Source organism: Grus americana, chromosome 3, assembly GCF_028858705.1.
Source record: "Grus americana isolate bGruAme1 chromosome 3, bGruAme1.mat, whole genome shotgun sequence".
NCBI lineage: Eukaryota > Metazoa > Chordata > Aves > Gruiformes > Gruidae > Grus > Grus americana.
This window is the reverse complement of record NC_072854.1, coordinates 75831629-75848099: the sequence shown is the minus strand read 5'-3', so window position 1 is coordinate 75848099 and position 16471 is coordinate 75831629. Positions and strand designations below refer to the sequence as shown.

General features: G+C 40.1%; 2 protein-coding genes across 4 annotated transcripts in view; one reads left to right on the top strand and one right to left on the bottom strand.

Annotated features, from left to right (window-relative positions):
- Positions 1-1805, bottom strand: part of PACRG (parkin coregulated) — a 260040-nt gene extending 258235 nt beyond the window's left edge. The window contains exons 1-2 of one of the 3 annotated variants that reach the window (XM_054822698.1): positions 1580-1805; positions 1069-1257 (exon numbers count right to left, since the gene is read on the bottom strand). In XM_054822698.1, coding sequence (XP_054678673.1) covers positions 1069-1215 — 147 coding nt within the window. In that variant the 5' untranslated portion in view covers positions 1216-1257; positions 1580-1805. The remainder of the gene's footprint in view (positions 1-1068; positions 1258-1579) is intronic. The other 2 variants (XM_054822696.1, XM_054822697.1) reach the window with 2 other exon arrangements.
- Positions 1806-1980: 175 nt separating this feature from the next.
- Positions 1981-16471, top strand: part of LOC129204553 (E3 ubiquitin-protein ligase parkin-like) — a 405002-nt gene continuing 390511 nt past the window's right edge. Inside the window, exon 1 of the mRNA XM_054820775.1 lies at positions 1981-2102. Coding sequence (XP_054676750.1) covers positions 2096-2102 — 7 coding nt within the window. The 5' untranslated portion in view covers positions 1981-2095. The remainder of the gene's footprint in view (positions 2103-16471) is intronic.

The window sequence follows — 16471 nt, the reverse complement described above, 5'->3', positions numbered from 1 at the left end:
TCTAGTTTTACTAATAAGGAGAAAGTTTTTAATGTACACAACTTCTACTCCATTTAAAATTTGTTTAAAGATGGACTTGTTTGGGGTTTTAAGAGGATGTTCTTACAGATAACAAGTCCAGAGAGACTGCAACAGGAAGACTGTTTCAGCAAAACAAGGGAAATAATGTATTTCATTACTGTTGTCAGAATAATATATAAAATTAATAAAAAACCTGAGAACACAAGACTGCTAACACCTTGAATTGTGTCCAAAAAAAGAAAAATACAGTTCAGGAGTTTAAGCACAGATGAGTGCTCATATTATTAGCTCATCAACTTATTGTTGAAGATTTGCATTCTGTACTAGCTGAAGCTTTTTTTATTCCTAAAATCTGACAAAAGCAGACAAATAAAACAATATAAAGCAACTGAAAGGCCTTTATCCTAGTATTTTTACCCACATACCTCTAAATGAGTTAGAAATTGGGACTATTACTGAAAGCGAAGCTTGCTGGATCAACTCCTCTTTGTCTTTAAACTATGAGATGGGAGACCTAACATTTGTTTCCAGTTTAGTATTCTCCTGTACCATGTGGAAGCTTTTTATTCTTTTCCAAGCTTATTTTAAGAATGAATGTCTTTTCCAGATCTTTGCCATCCTATGTGACATTCACATCAAATTTATACCATACTGTGCCAGTACATGAAAACACTTTAAAATAATGCCACAGCATGATTTAACAGCATTTTCCTAAATGTGAGGCAGTAAGCCTTGCACACAATTCCATAGGCTGACAGTTTAATAGAACGTGCATGGCCAATTCAAAACAATACAGAAAAACTGTGGCACCAAAGCAATACACTTGGAGGCGAAGCAGCACAATTTCCACAGGCACAGACTATTACCTTATGATAATACTTCTGTAAAGCCTGAAGGTAATTTCAGCAACCAGCAAACTCCAGATAAAGTTTTAGCAACTCACACACCTTCCTGACACGCTTTATCCGCAGGTCTAACTCACTATACTTTCCTGGGCACATGAGAGTAAATGAATTAACATCACCTCTCTGCTAGCAGCAAACATACCACAGTGTTTTTCATCATGGCTTTAACAGTGAATCCGTCGGAGACCTGCTGCTTGCTTTTCTTCACGTGCCCCAGTGGCTCCTGCTGCTGGGGGCATCTGTCACCTACGGGCTTTGAGGGGCTTGAGGCCACTTTCTCCACTACCATCTCCCCACCAGCGTCTGCGACGGACAAGAAGCAAAATACCGACTGGAAAAAACAAACAAACATCAACGCCCCGCCCCATTAAGTTAGAAAACGCAGCAGGTCTACCACTGTTGCTCCCTTCCCAAGCAGCGACACCCCCCCCACACCCCTCCCGCGCCTTCGCTGCGCCTGACAGGCATCCTCGCCTGCCCCTCGTCCCTCGCCCCTCCAGCCCCCTTCTGCATCCCCGCTCGTCTCCCTCCTCCCCACCGCGCTCGCTTCTCCGTCCCTAGCCCTTCATCACCACCTGCTATTCTTGTCGCCCCGGGGCTTTTCCCACCCGGCCTGCCCGTCCCCCCGCCCGCCGGCTCCCGCCCTGCCTCACCCCTTGCACCACCCGCCGGGGTCCCTCAGCGGGGTCCGTTAGGGGCGGGGCGGGCACTGGCTGGAGCTAGCACGCGTCTCCGGCCTCGCGCCCGTCACTAGGCAACGCGTCAACAACCCGCCGCCTTGCCTGCGGGGGGGGTGTCACGTGCGCGGGGGAAGCAGGAGGTAAAGAAGCAAAAACACCCCAACGACAAACCCCCGGCACGCGCAGCTCGCAGGCAGGTACACCGAAAAGCGGGCAGGCACCACGCCGCGCGACAGAAGTTAGCACAAAGTAATTAACACAGGGGGAAGAAGGGGACAGGCGGCCACGTGAGGAGAGCTGGGCGGTGTGAAGAAGCGAGAACTACATTACCCAGAGGGCCCCGCGCCTCGGCGCATGCGCAGTCCGCTGCCGGCTGGCCTAGCCGCTCGCGCCGGCGCTGAGGGCTGCAAGGGAGCGCTCGGGCGGTGGCCGGCACCGGTGGGTGCGCGCGCGCGGGACTCGCTTCCCCTCCCCTCCCTTGCCGCCGCCATGATGGGTGAGTGAGCGCGCCAGACAGCGAGTGAGCCCGGATGCAGATCCGCCTTTTCCTGCCCGCCCCTCTGGCGCTGCCACATCGGCCCCGGGGGGCGGCGTGGGCTGGCTTGGCTGCCCTCGGTCCCTGTCGGCACGTTCGCCCGCGCCGCCTCCCCTGGTTCCTCAGCAGAGTCGGGCGCCTGGGGCCCCGCTGCGGGTGGTGGCGGGTGGCAGCTCTTATGTCCCCGCGGGGACGAGCTGGCAGTGCGCGGCGCCCGGTGGCCGCGGTTCCAGGGGGGTCGGGCTGGAGCAGGGGGTGCCGGCTAGGCTGTACCCTCGCCGCCTCCTTGTCTTCGTTACTGCGCCTCTGGTTAAAGCACTTCGTGCACTTGGCGGGGCCGCGGAGAGGACTCGGGGGTCAAAGTGCTGAGGGGTCAGTGCTCTCTTTTACCCCTCTGGCGGGGAATGACCCATCAGCGGCCAGCCCGGGGCTTATGATTGAACTATTTTTAAAATTATTTTTTATTTCCCTTCAGTATATCGATTGTAAATACTGTTGGGTAAGGTGTGTGAGATCTGTGAACCTATTTGGCCTTGTTGGCCTTGTTATTTGCTGGCGGTGATCTGAAAAACAACAAACTTAGGCCTAATCATGGTGGCAGTTTGGCCCTTATGGTCCTTGGGTTGGCTTCTGTACCCATCTAATGCTGGTGTGACTTGTGAATCATTTGTTTCATCAGCGGCTTTTCTTCTGTTCTTTGTAAGATGAATCCATACCTGGGGAGTCCCACAAATTATAGAATCCATTTTGTAGCCCTTGCCTCTCATTACACATTTTATCTGACTTTCACCTTCTCGATTTTGTGAATTTAAAATTTAAAAGCTATAAAATGTAGTTGATGCACCTGTATCTTAGCAATTCCTTGCCTTCCTCAGGCTTGCTGTTTCATCCTCAATGTAAGTGTCATAGTTGCTGTCTATGTAAGACCTGATTAAGTTGAAAAGCATGCAGTTTGTTGTCAAAATATTTATTGTTTTTCAATTAACTCAAAAGTATCTGAGAATCCTATGGGTCTTTCAACTAGACATAATTTTGTCTTAGCAGTATATGAACTTGAGTATTTGGGTAATGTTCTTTCAGCTTTGCAAAGCTAAAAAGTTAAAAGTAGTTATTTGTATGGTATATTCTGTATAAATATTTATGCAAATAGTTTCTTTCTTCTTGTGGGACCTCACTGGGTTTTCTTGTCATTTGGACTATTGTTTTTTTTTTTCTTATGTAGAAGAAAATTAAAGGCTTGGCTTAAGGAAAGCACAGAGGGTCAGGTATTCCACTGTCTTTCATCTTGCAATGTTATCTCCTCTGCTGATTTGATGTCTTGCTATGGTATATAAAATACATGTGTCTACAGAACTGCAGTGTGTGTTTGCTTTGAATGCTTTGGAAAAGTAAGTTGAGTGTACATAAGGGACTGCCCAGGTGGTTACAGTTAATGCCTCTAGTCTTCATATTGAAATCTAAATGTTTACTTACTGTGCATGAAGATAATATTTCTATGACTGAGGAATTATAACTTTATTTTCACTGTGGCAGACAGAAATATTTCTGAATATTGATTATGAAATGTACATTCCAATTAGTTGCAAATTCATAAACACAGTTTTACATGAGTTGGAACGTTAAATGATTTAAGCAGCAACCTTTTCTTTTAGTGAGGAAACAAAAAAGTGGAAAAAAACTACCCACTCTGAAAATACAAGAATTGTCTTCGAAGTCTATGATGTAGAGACCTAGTCCAGTTTCCTGCTTCTGAAAAGTCTCCTCTAAACACTTACGAGCTAGGAATATCATGGCAAAATTGAGGGCAGGAGGGGAAGGGAGAAATAATTTGTGTAATCTGTGCCCATTTTTTTCACCTGAGTGTTTTAAAGAATTATCCTATGAAGCACATGGTATATTTTCCAAAATGTTTTACAGTTTCAGATGTCTGGAAATGCTTTATGTCCTCATGAGTTCTTGTGGCAAGGAATTCTACAGTATAATTGTGCAACATGTGACAATTAATTCCGTTAATTGATTTTTAATTTCCTATCTAATCCTTTTTTTAATGTCCCTTTGTTCTTGTGCTATGAAATAGGGAGAACAAACCTGATAGCATGTTAGTATTACTATTTTTTCTTATTCTTTCCTATTATTCTGTCTCTGGTTTTATTCTTATTTTTCATCCAGGGAAATAAGTGAACCTTTTGACTCCATCTTCCTCTAAGTGTTTGGCTGTGCTCGTGGTTCTTCTTTGAACTTTTTATTTTTTCCCCTCTATGAAATTTTTAAGGATATTTTGCTGTGGAAGACTTTTTTCCATAGCACCTATTGTTCCAGAAGAGATTAGACAATTGACCTGTATAACTGGCTTGTAATAGTCTTCATATGATTGCCCTTCCTGCTTGTTATTACATTCTTCTGCCTTGTTAGTTTTTGTTGACTGAGCAGAGATTTATGGAGAAAGATTTGCTTATAAATGGATTTCTGAGTGCTAGCCTATTACCTGGAGAAAAAAAAATACAAAATTAATGTATGCTTATTTTCAGTAAGAGGTTGTTTCTTGAGGGAGGCGTTCAAAATATGTAGCTGTGTTTATTTTTATCTGTGTGACATCTACATTTAGAATATCATAACAGCAAGTTAATTATGTAACAGTCCATTTGTGTAGAAATTCCACAAACAAATTATCTGGAAATTCCATGGCAGCTGACACATGCATGGCATTGCACTGAATTCATGAGTGCTCCTGGAATTTTAATTCTAGGGTATATCTTTAAAAGTATTTGTCAAGATAAACTGTAAAAGCAGTTCTTGCTTTTATAAATGCTTTTAGAAGATTGTTCTGTAATGTGCATCACTCTTAAGTGAAGTTACCAGAATAATTCCTCAGCAGTCCTTTCTTTTACACATATATTGCTTTTTTTTTTTTTTGAAGTTACAATTTACTTGCTTGTGGCCTATTCAGTTAAGGACTTCAGGAAACTTCTCTGTAGAAATGTATTTAATTTTATTTTGATAATGAAAAATAATTATATAAATGAAGGAATGTTTAAGTTAAAGTTTTTCATTTTGACTAGAGAATACTATATGTATATATTCTGACTGACACAAGATAGGAATCCTTGCATAAATTACTGACCATTGGGGAGCCAAATTCGTGTTGCTTTCCATATTCGTAACAGTGATGCAAGTTAAATGAGCTGAATGTCCGCTGCTTGAAGGACTTGTCATACTTCATTGTCTTCTGTCAGCCAGTCCTCAAAGGAGTTTACTGTAGATGAAACCATTTCTATGGACAATGTCTATGCTACCATTTAGCTTAAGCTTATGAGACTTCATGTTACATTTCCAGATTTGTGTCTTTTTTTTGTCACTGTGCTTCCTATCCCCTATTTTTTTCTGCATTCACATTTTCGTAGCAGCTTTGTTGGAAGCACAATGGAAATGCTTGTCTATTGCAGCTAATTCAAAGCTTTTCAGCAATGTAGGTAGTGAAATTTAGAAGCATGAGTTTAATGGTAAATTATGTCCAATGGACAGAAAAGGGATCAGCCTAGAGGCCCGATGAGCGCTAGCTGGGGTTGTCACCGCTTGCGCTCTCTGTCTCTGTCTTGTAATGCTGGGCTAGTTAGATGCCTTGAGAGCACATTTTAAGGGTTTGTGGCTGCCGTTGGGGTAGGGTCTGCTGGTGACTCCTTGCAGTGGCTTTTTCCCTGATCAGCAATACTCTTACTTGGACACAAACTTAGTGGTGATCGAGATCAACCGTACTAGGGCTGCTTAGCAGCCCTAAACGATGCTAACTGTGCTGATGCCCAGAGCTTACTCTGTCATGTGGTCAAGAACCAAGAAGAAATCTTGGATAACATCTTAACCAAACTTGAGGTTCTGGCAGAAAATAGTATTTGATTACTTTTTGTAAATTCTATCCTAATAGTGGCTCCAATGTGCCTGTGCCAGAATTGATAAGGTACTTGCACACTTTTGCCTTATGTTTCAGTTGTTTTAACCTACCTTTTTGAACTATAATGACATGCATTTAAGTTCTCAAACAGCTTAACTGTATCATATTTTTGACTTAACGTACAGAGAGTAGCCCCAAGCAGAGTATGCTTAGATTTTCAGATAGCAGGAGAAACCCACTGGAGTTGTTCATAATTTTAAGCAGCACTAGCTTTACAATAGGGTGAAGGACCTATGACTAGATTGTGAGTTGAAGGTGAAGAGTTGTGTTTGTGGATTAATATGATGCTTTAAATTTGACATTTAGATTTGGCAAAAAGTTGGAAATTATGTTATGTTGGAAAAAAACCCCGACAATTTGCTCATTTGTCCAAAGGTTTTCACAAAATCTTAAAACTTTTTAAAAATATCTTTCAATATTTGAAAGATAATATTTTCTTAGCATTTTTTATACAGGTGAGATTGCATTTTTCTACCTTAGAGCAGAAAAAATGTTTATACTGAAGATCTCAACATTAGGTCTTCCATTTTTTTATTTCTGTTTTAAATGCAGGCTTATCTGTATGACAATGTTACACAATTTTAGTCTGTTGTGTTTTTTGTTTTTGTTTTGTTTTTTAAAACTGGCGGAACTCTGTAAGGTCTGATTAATAAACTCAGTACAACATCCATGTGGATGTATTGCACTGCTTGTCTTTTTCTGCTTATGTCATAGTTCTGCTGTTTCACAAGGACCTGTTGGTGGTGGTGCTCTGTCAAAATGTTGGAGAGCTTTTGTGACGATGCATAAAGAATATAGAGCAGGGCCTGAAGTATTTAGGAAACGTATTCCGCGATGAGTTTGCAACTAGCTTACATATAACTTCTTTGTGTTGTTTTAGAATAGTTATTGATGATCGTTTTAAGGCAAATTGTTTCCTACCACTAAAAGGGGAGATAGAAATCAATATTAACTAATGATGTAGTCATGAAGTAAAAGACATGAGGAAATGGTGAGAGGGCTGTATTTAAATATGTGTTTAAAAACAGAACGTGGTTGTTCTTGTAAACCAGGAATTAATGGAATTGATAATATCTTTTGTAATGAAGATTTTGTGTAATAAATACCTTTTGGTTGACTTAATTACCTATTCATTGATTAATTTTCAGTAAAGTTTTTTATTAGCAATTACAGTAAATTATTAGAGGTTCTTTACTTTGGAAAGAAAAATATACGTAACAATAGGGCTCATTATCTGCTTGGTATAGTAGAAGATACTATTTATTATTTATTTACTTTAAAGGATAAAAATAAAGGTAGTCACCTAAATATGAAGATTTAATCAAACCGAGGGCTTATTTTTAAGTAAGCACTGAAAGACATCAGTTGACCTTCTAGCATTCTGATTTCCTGTTCGCACTTCTTCCATGTTGGTATCAGCGTCAGAGAGAGAGATTGGTCAGAAAGTGTAATACACGGATGTTGGTTTGAAGATAATACAAGATAGTCTTTTTGGGTTGACAAGAACTGGACAAAAACTTCCCAGAGGCTTGTGTACCTAAGTTAATTTGATAAGAGAAGTTTTTCAGTTACAAAATTTTATGTATCTATGATTTGATGTAGCATTGCTAATTTCTGTCCTGTGGTAAAGAACTTTAAGATTGTAACAGGGAATGTGACTTCAAGAGCTAGTCATAGACATAGTCATAAACAGCAAGTAACCCTTTTTGCAGCTGTTAGCAGCATATAGCTTTTATATTCGTACCTGGTCACAATAATGTTGCCCTTTTATAAATAATTAATTTACCATTTCACTGTTTGATATGTCAGTCAAGTACTTGTGAAATCAGTAAATACTTGTGTTAAAATTTAGAAAAGGAGGCAAGGCTAACATGGTCTAATGTTATTGGATATTTTATATTATTCTTGCTAGCTTCTTACCATAGCAAGCTAGCAGTTCTGTAACTGTAATAGGCTTCCAGTTTTGATTTTTTTTTTTTAGATGGTAGGATTAAGTAGGCTTCTTAAAGGTTTAATTAAAAGGCAAAATAATTCCAGTGGAAATTCAGTGCATAGTTGGTTCCCCAACTTCTTTCCCCCCAAAAAAAATTTTAAACAATTTTAAAATTAGACTATGGAAATATATTTTCAAACAAGGAAAAACCCCTATTGTTCAGCCAACTACAACATTGATAAACAGCTCCTTCAAAAGCTTCTATTTTATATTAGGGGGAAAAAACCCCACAACAACATAAGTTGCAGACTCAACATAAGAATATATCTATTTTCTAAGGGATTTTCACAGGCATTTAAAGAAGTTATTTGTAGCACCACAGTACCTGAGAGGTTTATAAATACAGAACAAACCCCCACCCCGTACCTGTGCTAAATAGTGTAGGTATAACACAGGAGAAGGATGAAGGTTAGTTTGTACACTTAAAACATAGGTTAGTATGAGGCTTTGTTTTCATATTAAAAGTCATGCTACAGCAGTGCTGTCTTTAGGTGTTGCTGCTTCTCTCAGTGCACGGTACTTATTCCTGCCCTGACACCAGCAAACTAATCTTTCAGTTGCAGCAGAGCAACCATCTGTTCAGGCACACTGAAGTAAAAAAATAATCCAGGAGAAATAGTTTCTTTTTAATCTGGGTCAATTCCCTGATTTGATTCACAGTGCGGTGACATGAAAGTTATCAAAGTGTAACTAAAGGGACATCCCTTAACCCTGTTTTATTGCTTGACCCTTTAAATTGCCAAGTTATGTGCAAACAGTGATGTTGTGTAGTGCAGCTAATTGCCACCTGAAGGAGAACGTTTTGGTGCCCTCCCTTTCCCCTTACTACCCAGCTGTGTGTTCCTTGAGCTGACGTTGATATTCATTTGACTCCAAAGTGAGCCGATTGAGTGACCTGGGTTGTCAAACACCCCACTTACTTAGGGGCATGGGAAGTTTTTGGTTTGTGTTTTGGTTTTGCTTTGTTTTTTGTGGGTTTTGTGGTTTTAGGGATTTTTTTCTCATTTAATACCCTATATCTGCTTACCACTGGATCAGCTGAGAACTGGCGTTGGTGCAAGCAAAGTGACAACCCACAATTGGATTGGCTGAGCTGTTACTCGATGGCATTGGCAATAATGTCACCTTCCTGAAAACCTGTTCTTGAGTTTTCAATAGGTATTATAGGAAAAAAACCCAAAAAAACCAACTGAATTTGAAGGAAGATATTGGGGCAGCTTCATGGAATTTTTCAGGGAATATCTCTCAAACAAGAAAGAGGGAGAAGGCCCCAAACTGATGGGCTCCAGATAGCTAACATTGGCAGGTCAGCATTTCAGTAGTGAATGAGAGATGAAGGTGGTGGTAGAGACAGGTTGTGAAGGGCTTTGACAGTGAAATATGATTCATACAGCAGTAATCAAGTTAAGGAAGAATGGGAGCCTGGGTAAAAGTTTTAGCTATCTGGATGACTGATCACTCCTCTGTGTTGCAGTCTTTTTCAGTGTGTTGGTAATCTTTACTTTCTGCATAAATATTTCTGTTTCTCATTGTTATGAAAATAACCTTGAGGAAGCAAAATGAGAATAAACTCTTTTGGAATTTCCCGGAATGAATTCAGACTAAAAAAAATAATGGTGCCAGTTTAGCAACCAAAGGAAAAGTATTTTGGGAATTGTCTACTTAAATATTTTGATCTTATGTTGCAATTTTAGGTTTCTTTCTTTTGTTATTGTCATCTTGGTGTACTATTTCGGTTTATGTAATGCTATGGATAGTTCCACTACAATATGTACATTTCACTGGAATAATAGCTTGAGTTGTAGATCACTACTACACTTCACAAACATGTGGAATAATCTTTCCAATTGTTAATTTGATTAAACAAAACCTAAATCTCAGAATATCAAAGACTACTCGCATTTCATATGTATGCCCTGTTTTGCTGGGGTTGAGTCTTTTTTTTTTTTTTTTTCCTCTGCTAGGGTAACTGTATTGTACTGTATGTACAGAACTGCATCATGAAACATTGTGTGTTTTACAATATTTATATTTTACTGATTGTTTTCCTACAAAATGCTTTGTTATGATTTTATTAGCAAGGTTTTAGAAAGTTAGTATCACATGAAATCTGTTATCTTCAAAAGATATCTGGTTTCTGTTAGATATAGGTGACCATTGTGGATTTCTTTGTTTCCTTGAAGAGGGATGGGAAGATTTTTTGCTTGGATTTCTTTTTGAAAGTAGCAAGGGGAGAGGAAAGTGGTTTTTTGGTTGTGGGTTTTTGTTTTTTTTTTTTTAATGGCCACAAAATAACAGTATTGTAATATGAAGACACATTAGAGACTAATTAAACAGTGGCTAAGGATGTTTTGATGCAATTTTCTGAGCCTTTCAGGTAGGGCCCTACAGATAGAGTATCGATGTAGCAATTTCTTGAAATTATTTCTTATTGCTAAAATCCACATCCCTTCCTGTATTATTTGGTTACCTGGTGATATATTAGTAAAAAGAAGGGTGAGTGGATATATATGTACGTATGTTAATTTTAAGACCTGACTCTGTATTGTGTGAAATTCTTGTTGTGATAGAGTTGTGTAAGTGACTTCTGATCTAGCTGAATCAGTCACGAAAAGGTTTTGCTACCATTTCTTTTTTCCTTGCTCCTCCCTCCCATTCTCTGCTGCCATCTGTGCATCCTGCCTCATTCCTCTTACTGACCATATCACTAATTTGACTGTTGAACTAATTCAACTTGCTATTGTAGCAAAAACCATGCCATTTTTCCTGGATATTGTCCTCAATGAAGGGCCCAGTGAACATCAAGGTCAGCTGAAGATAAGTGGAAAATGCAGAAGGAGATAGCAAAAATGGGACTAAATTCTAGCCGGGTGCTTTTTGATCTGTTTAGCCCTTCTTGTGCATCTTCGCCCTCAGTTGTTGCAGAGTATGCTCAGCTCCTGCTGATGTTGGGAACATATCCAGAGCTGACAAAGGATTTCACAGTCCTTTGGACAAAAGGCATTGTAAAGGAGAAGATTATATTTAAATTCCTATCTTCTTTCCCTGTGTGACAAAGATAAACTGAAAACAACTTTTGTAGCAGGAAAGATAAATTCTTGCATATGTAATGTGTAAATATAGGCTGCACCAAATGTTTTGGCAATGGATGCTATCTGTGAGATGACAATAAAATTAAGAATTTCAAATTTCACTTACAGAAGCAGTTAGGAAAAGGCATATGCTGACAAAGTATGGAAATCAAAAAATATTTTGGAACACATAACAGCAAATACTACTCTTAAGCATGTCTGCCAAAGTAATGTATGTGTCTTTTGTAGGTACACTGAAAGCCAAAAACATTATTGGATTCTGGTTTGATAACATTGCCTCAAGAGGTAGAGTAACTTTCTTAATTGGAACCACATTTATCCCCATTTACTAAAAAAAATAATTGGGCTAGCATACACTGTATCATGGAACTGTCAGTTGCATAAGTGGTCAGGTCACAGAAGCAAACAATACTGAGAATGATACAGGTTTTTCAAGTTGTTATATTTAGTAGAAAACAAAAGGGAAGTGAAGTCATTAGTGGAAAGTTTGTTACTTTGCCAAACAGGTTTATGCAAAAGTGATACAAGTCATTCTTTTAAATAAATTTTATTGCTTAATGATTTTTTTTTGTGATGCACTGTGTATAAGTATTGGTGGACTGAAAATCAACTTCTAACACAAATATAGCCAGTAATGTATGCAGTTGTCCATTAAAAGAAGAAAAACTGGAAATGTTAGAAATGTGCAGTTATATACCCAGAATTCACAGAATGCCACTGGAGAGGTTGGTTTGGAGATAATTAGCAGACAAGCCTTAATTATATAATTGCCAATTATTTCACAATACGTGATTTCTTCCTTCTGAACTACAGTGTGTGGCATCTTGGAAATATTTGTGTTTTATGAGGACTTCATAATCATTAAGAACTAATTTTTAGTATAGTAAAATATGTTCTTCAAAATCTCTATTTTTAGCAATTTTTCAGTTTCCAAATGTTGTACCTTAGGCATCTCCTAGTACCTTTGTATTTTGATCAGTGCAAAAGGAGTGGAGAGATGGATGACCTTAGAAAATAAGGATAAAAATCTATCAGATTTGTCTGATGTAGAAAAATCTATCAGTATTCTCTTGTCTGTTTTATTCCCAAGGCTGCACAAGATGGGGAAAGAATTAGTTCATTGCTGTGCACTTTTTGAGGCAGACTGAAGCCTGCCTGATTGCAACTAAACCGGCTTTTAAGCAGTAACTCGTACGTTGCGTCAATTTTCTCAATAAGCATGTTCATGTCTACATAAATGTTTGTAAAAGTTTGACCGAGGAAGGATTGTAGCACAAAAGTTGTTCTTTGAGGCATGTGAAAATAGCTGTAAGATGTTTGCCTGGTTATTACAAAATCTCTGTTAAAATGACAAGAGGAATCATTTAAGTTCTCCAGCCATTAGTCAAATATTAAATTTGAGTTTGGCGATTTTAAGGGTAGATATTAATGAACAGTTAATTGTGAGACTGGCTTTTATTTCATGCCCTTGAGAAATTTGTACAGTGGTAGTTGGTATTTGTGCTGGTAAACATGCATGTCCTCTGAAGAAGGCAGTCTGATTAATGAAATCTCATGAATTCAGGCAAAAGATTGCAGTAAGTAACTTGTCACAATTATGGTGCATTAAGTACATGATAGCTTTATGTAGGACATTTCAGTGATGTCTTTTTTTACAGTGGCTACATGCCTATCATGAGTAAGCTACAAAATTTTCAGCAATTCTTTCTGCATATATCACAATGCCTTCCAAAAGAAGTGGCATTGTAAATTATTTGCTTCAGAGAAATTAGCCACATTAACTGTTTTCCTGCTTTGTTATCTCTAAACAGTTAGAGTAAATTTTTACAGCAAAAGCTCTCTCTTGGACTTTAGAACTGTTTGAGGTCATCTGCAGATGTTAATACCCCTATTCATGCTAACAATCTTAACAGAGGAAAGTTTTTAATCTCTGACTCTAAAACTATTTTGAAGTTTTCATCCCCTCTGATGACCTCTGAAATTGTGATATTATAAGCCATTATTTTCTTCTCCATTTATCTTTAGAGGGCAGAAAACAATGACGATGGCACACACATCTAAAAAGAATGATGGGTCATTGCTCATTAAACATCTCCAAAAGAAATTATCTGGATCCTGCATACAGTTTTTAAACCCACACCTCTTGGCTTTATTCCAGTTATAATTAAGGAAGACATGATTTTCTATACTCATTTGGTTTGAGCTAAGTTGAAATGATGAAAGCAAGCTGGTTATCAAATGAACGTTCTCAAGGAGTGCCTTGCCGTTAATGTTTTCCCATTTTTAACCCTGATTTTTTGGAAATCTGATCAATGAGATTGTGTGTTTATTTTCTGTATATGTCAAAAGAACTTCTGTTATGTATTATTTGTCCCTATAGCATAGATCTTTTGGTAAGAAAACAACAAAAATATTTTTATGTGCTTTGTTTTACTCCATGCTTTTGGAAATTCTTTTGACATTCTCTTATGATTTGGGGTCACAGTTTTTCTTTGCCTCCAAGCTGTAAGCCTGAACCCTTCTGCTGAGGGTGCACACAATCCTGACGTGAGTATATGAAAGAAAAGCACTTAGAAGTTGATTTGATTTATTGTTTAAGAGCTTCAGAAGCTGGTAAAGATGAATGAAGATACTAATTGAGGAAAGAGCTTGTCATTCCGAGGCAGTTTGAAGGACAGCAAGGTTATAGTATGTTAATGTGTAGGAAATGAAAGCACAGCTTTTTAGAGAGCAGTTGCCATCAAAAGGTGTTGATTGTGCTGTGTTATTTGTGAAGGTGGTATGAACAATACATTTGTTACCACAAGAGTTAGACATCCTTGTTCACTTTAGTTATCTGTGAAAACTTATGTGATTACAAATGTCTGAAATCGTATTGGTCTACTACGTAAAACACTAGGTTTGCATTCTAAGCTTGCTTATGATGACATAGATGAGTACTGAAGCAAATTCATTTACATTTGTAAATTGTTTGTGATATATAAAAACCACAAACAAACAAAAAAGCAAATATATCTTTCCAGAAACAAGATATGCTTGGTTTTGTTTGTCACTGTTGGGATGACCAATGTGAGTGTTGTTTTATTAAAAGTATAAAGCTTTTCTGCATGATGATGTAGTTCCACTGCTGGAATGCATTGATGATAACTACCTTCTCCAAGTGATCGAGGAACCAATAAGGAGAGGTGCCATGCTGGACCTTGTTCTCACCAACAAGGAGGGACTGGTGGGGAATGTGAAGCTCAAGGGCAGCCTTGGCTGCAATGACCATGAAATGGTGGACTTCAAGATCCTCAGGGTAGCGAGGAGGGTGCAAGCTTGTACAGCAAGCTCACTACCTTGGACTTCAGGAGAACAGACTTTGGCCTCTTCAGGGATCTGCTTGGTAGAGTGCCATGGGCCAAAGCCCTGGAGGGAAGAGGGGCCCAAGACAGCTGGCTAATATTCAAGGGTTACCTCCTCCAAGCGCAGGACTGATGCATCCCGGCAAATAGAAAGTCAGGCAAAAACACCAGGAGGCCTGCATAGATGAACAGGGAGCTCCTGGACAAACTCACACACAAAAAGGAAGCGTATAGAGGGTGGAAGCGAGGGCAGGTAGCTTGGGAGGAATACAGAGAAATTGTCTGAGCAGCCAGGGGTCAGGTTAGGAAAGCTAAAGTTCTGACAGAATTAAATCTGGTCAGGAATGTCAAGGGCAACTAGAAAAGCTTCTATAGGTACATCAGTGATAAAAGGAAGATGAGGGAAAATGTGGGCCTTCTCCAGAAGGAAATGGGAGGCCTGGTTACCTACAATATGGAGAAGACTGAGGTACCCAGTGACTTTTTTGCCTTACTCTTCACTGGCAAGTGCTCTATCGATACTGCCCATGTCACAGAAGGCAAAGGCAGGGACTGGGAGAGCAAAGAACCACCCACTGTAGGGGAAGATCAGGTTCAGACCATCTAAGGAACCTGAAGATGCACAAACAAGTCCATGGGACCTGATGAGATGCATCCATGAGTCCTGAGGGAACTGGTGGATGAAACTGCAAAGTCATTATCCATCCTATTTGAGACGTCGTGGCAGTCCGGTGAAGTTCCCACTGACTGGAAAAGGGGAAACATAACACCCGTTTTTAAAAAGGGGAAAAAAAGGAAGACCTGGGGAGCTACAGGCTGGTCAGTCTCACCTCTGTGCCTGGTGTGATCGTGGAGCAGATCCTCCTGGAAACTATGCTAAGGCACATTGAAAATAAGGAAGTGACTGGTGACAGCCAACATGGCTTCACTAAGGGTAAATTGTGCCTGACAAATTTGATGGCTTTCTACGATGGGGTTACAGCATTGGTGGATAAGGGAAGAGTGACAGATGTCACCTACCTGGACTTGTGCAAAGCATTTGGCACTGTCTTGCATGACATCCTTGTCTCTAAATTGGAGAGACATGGATTTGCCAGATGGACTGCTTGGAGGGTAAGGAATTGGCTGGATGGTTGCAAGTCAAAGAGTTGCAGTCAATGGCTCAATGTCCAAGCAGAGACCAGTTGCAAGTGGCATTCCTCAGGGGTCAGTGTTGGGACTGGCACTGTTTAACATCTTTGGCAACATGGACAGTGGGATCGAGTGCACCCTCAGCAAGTTTGCTGATGAGACCAGGCTGTGAGGCAGAAGCTCAACATGACCTGGCACTGTGTGCTTGCAGCCCAGAAAGCCAACCATATCCTGGGCCGCATCAAAAGAAGCGTGACCAGCAGGTCGAGGGAGGTGATTCTCCCCCTCTACTCTGCTCTTGTGAGCCCCCACCTGGAGAACTACATCGAGCTCTGGGGCCCCCAACATAAGAAGGATATGGAGTTGTTGGAGTGAGTCCAGAGGAGGGCCACGAAGATGGTCAGAGGGATGGAGCACCTCTTCTATGAATACAAGCTCAGAGAGTTGGGCTTGTTCAGCTCCAGGGATAGCTTACAGCAGCCTTCCAGTACCTGAAGGGGGCCTACAAGAAAGCTGGAGAGGAGGAACTTTTTACAAGGGCATGGAGTGATAGGACAAGGGGTAATGGTTTAAGCTGAAGGAGGGTCGATTTAGATTAGATGTTAGAAAGAAATTCTTTACTGTGAGGGTGGTGAGACACTGGAAGAAGTTGCCCAGAGAGGTTGTGGCTGCCCCCTCCCTGGCAGTGTTCAAGGCCAGGTTGGATGGGGCTTTGGGCAACCTGGTCTAGTGGAGAGTGTCCCTGCCCATGGCAGGGGGGTTGGAACTAGATGGTCTTTGAGGTCCCTTCCAGCCCAAACCGTTCTATGATTCTATGATGCTTC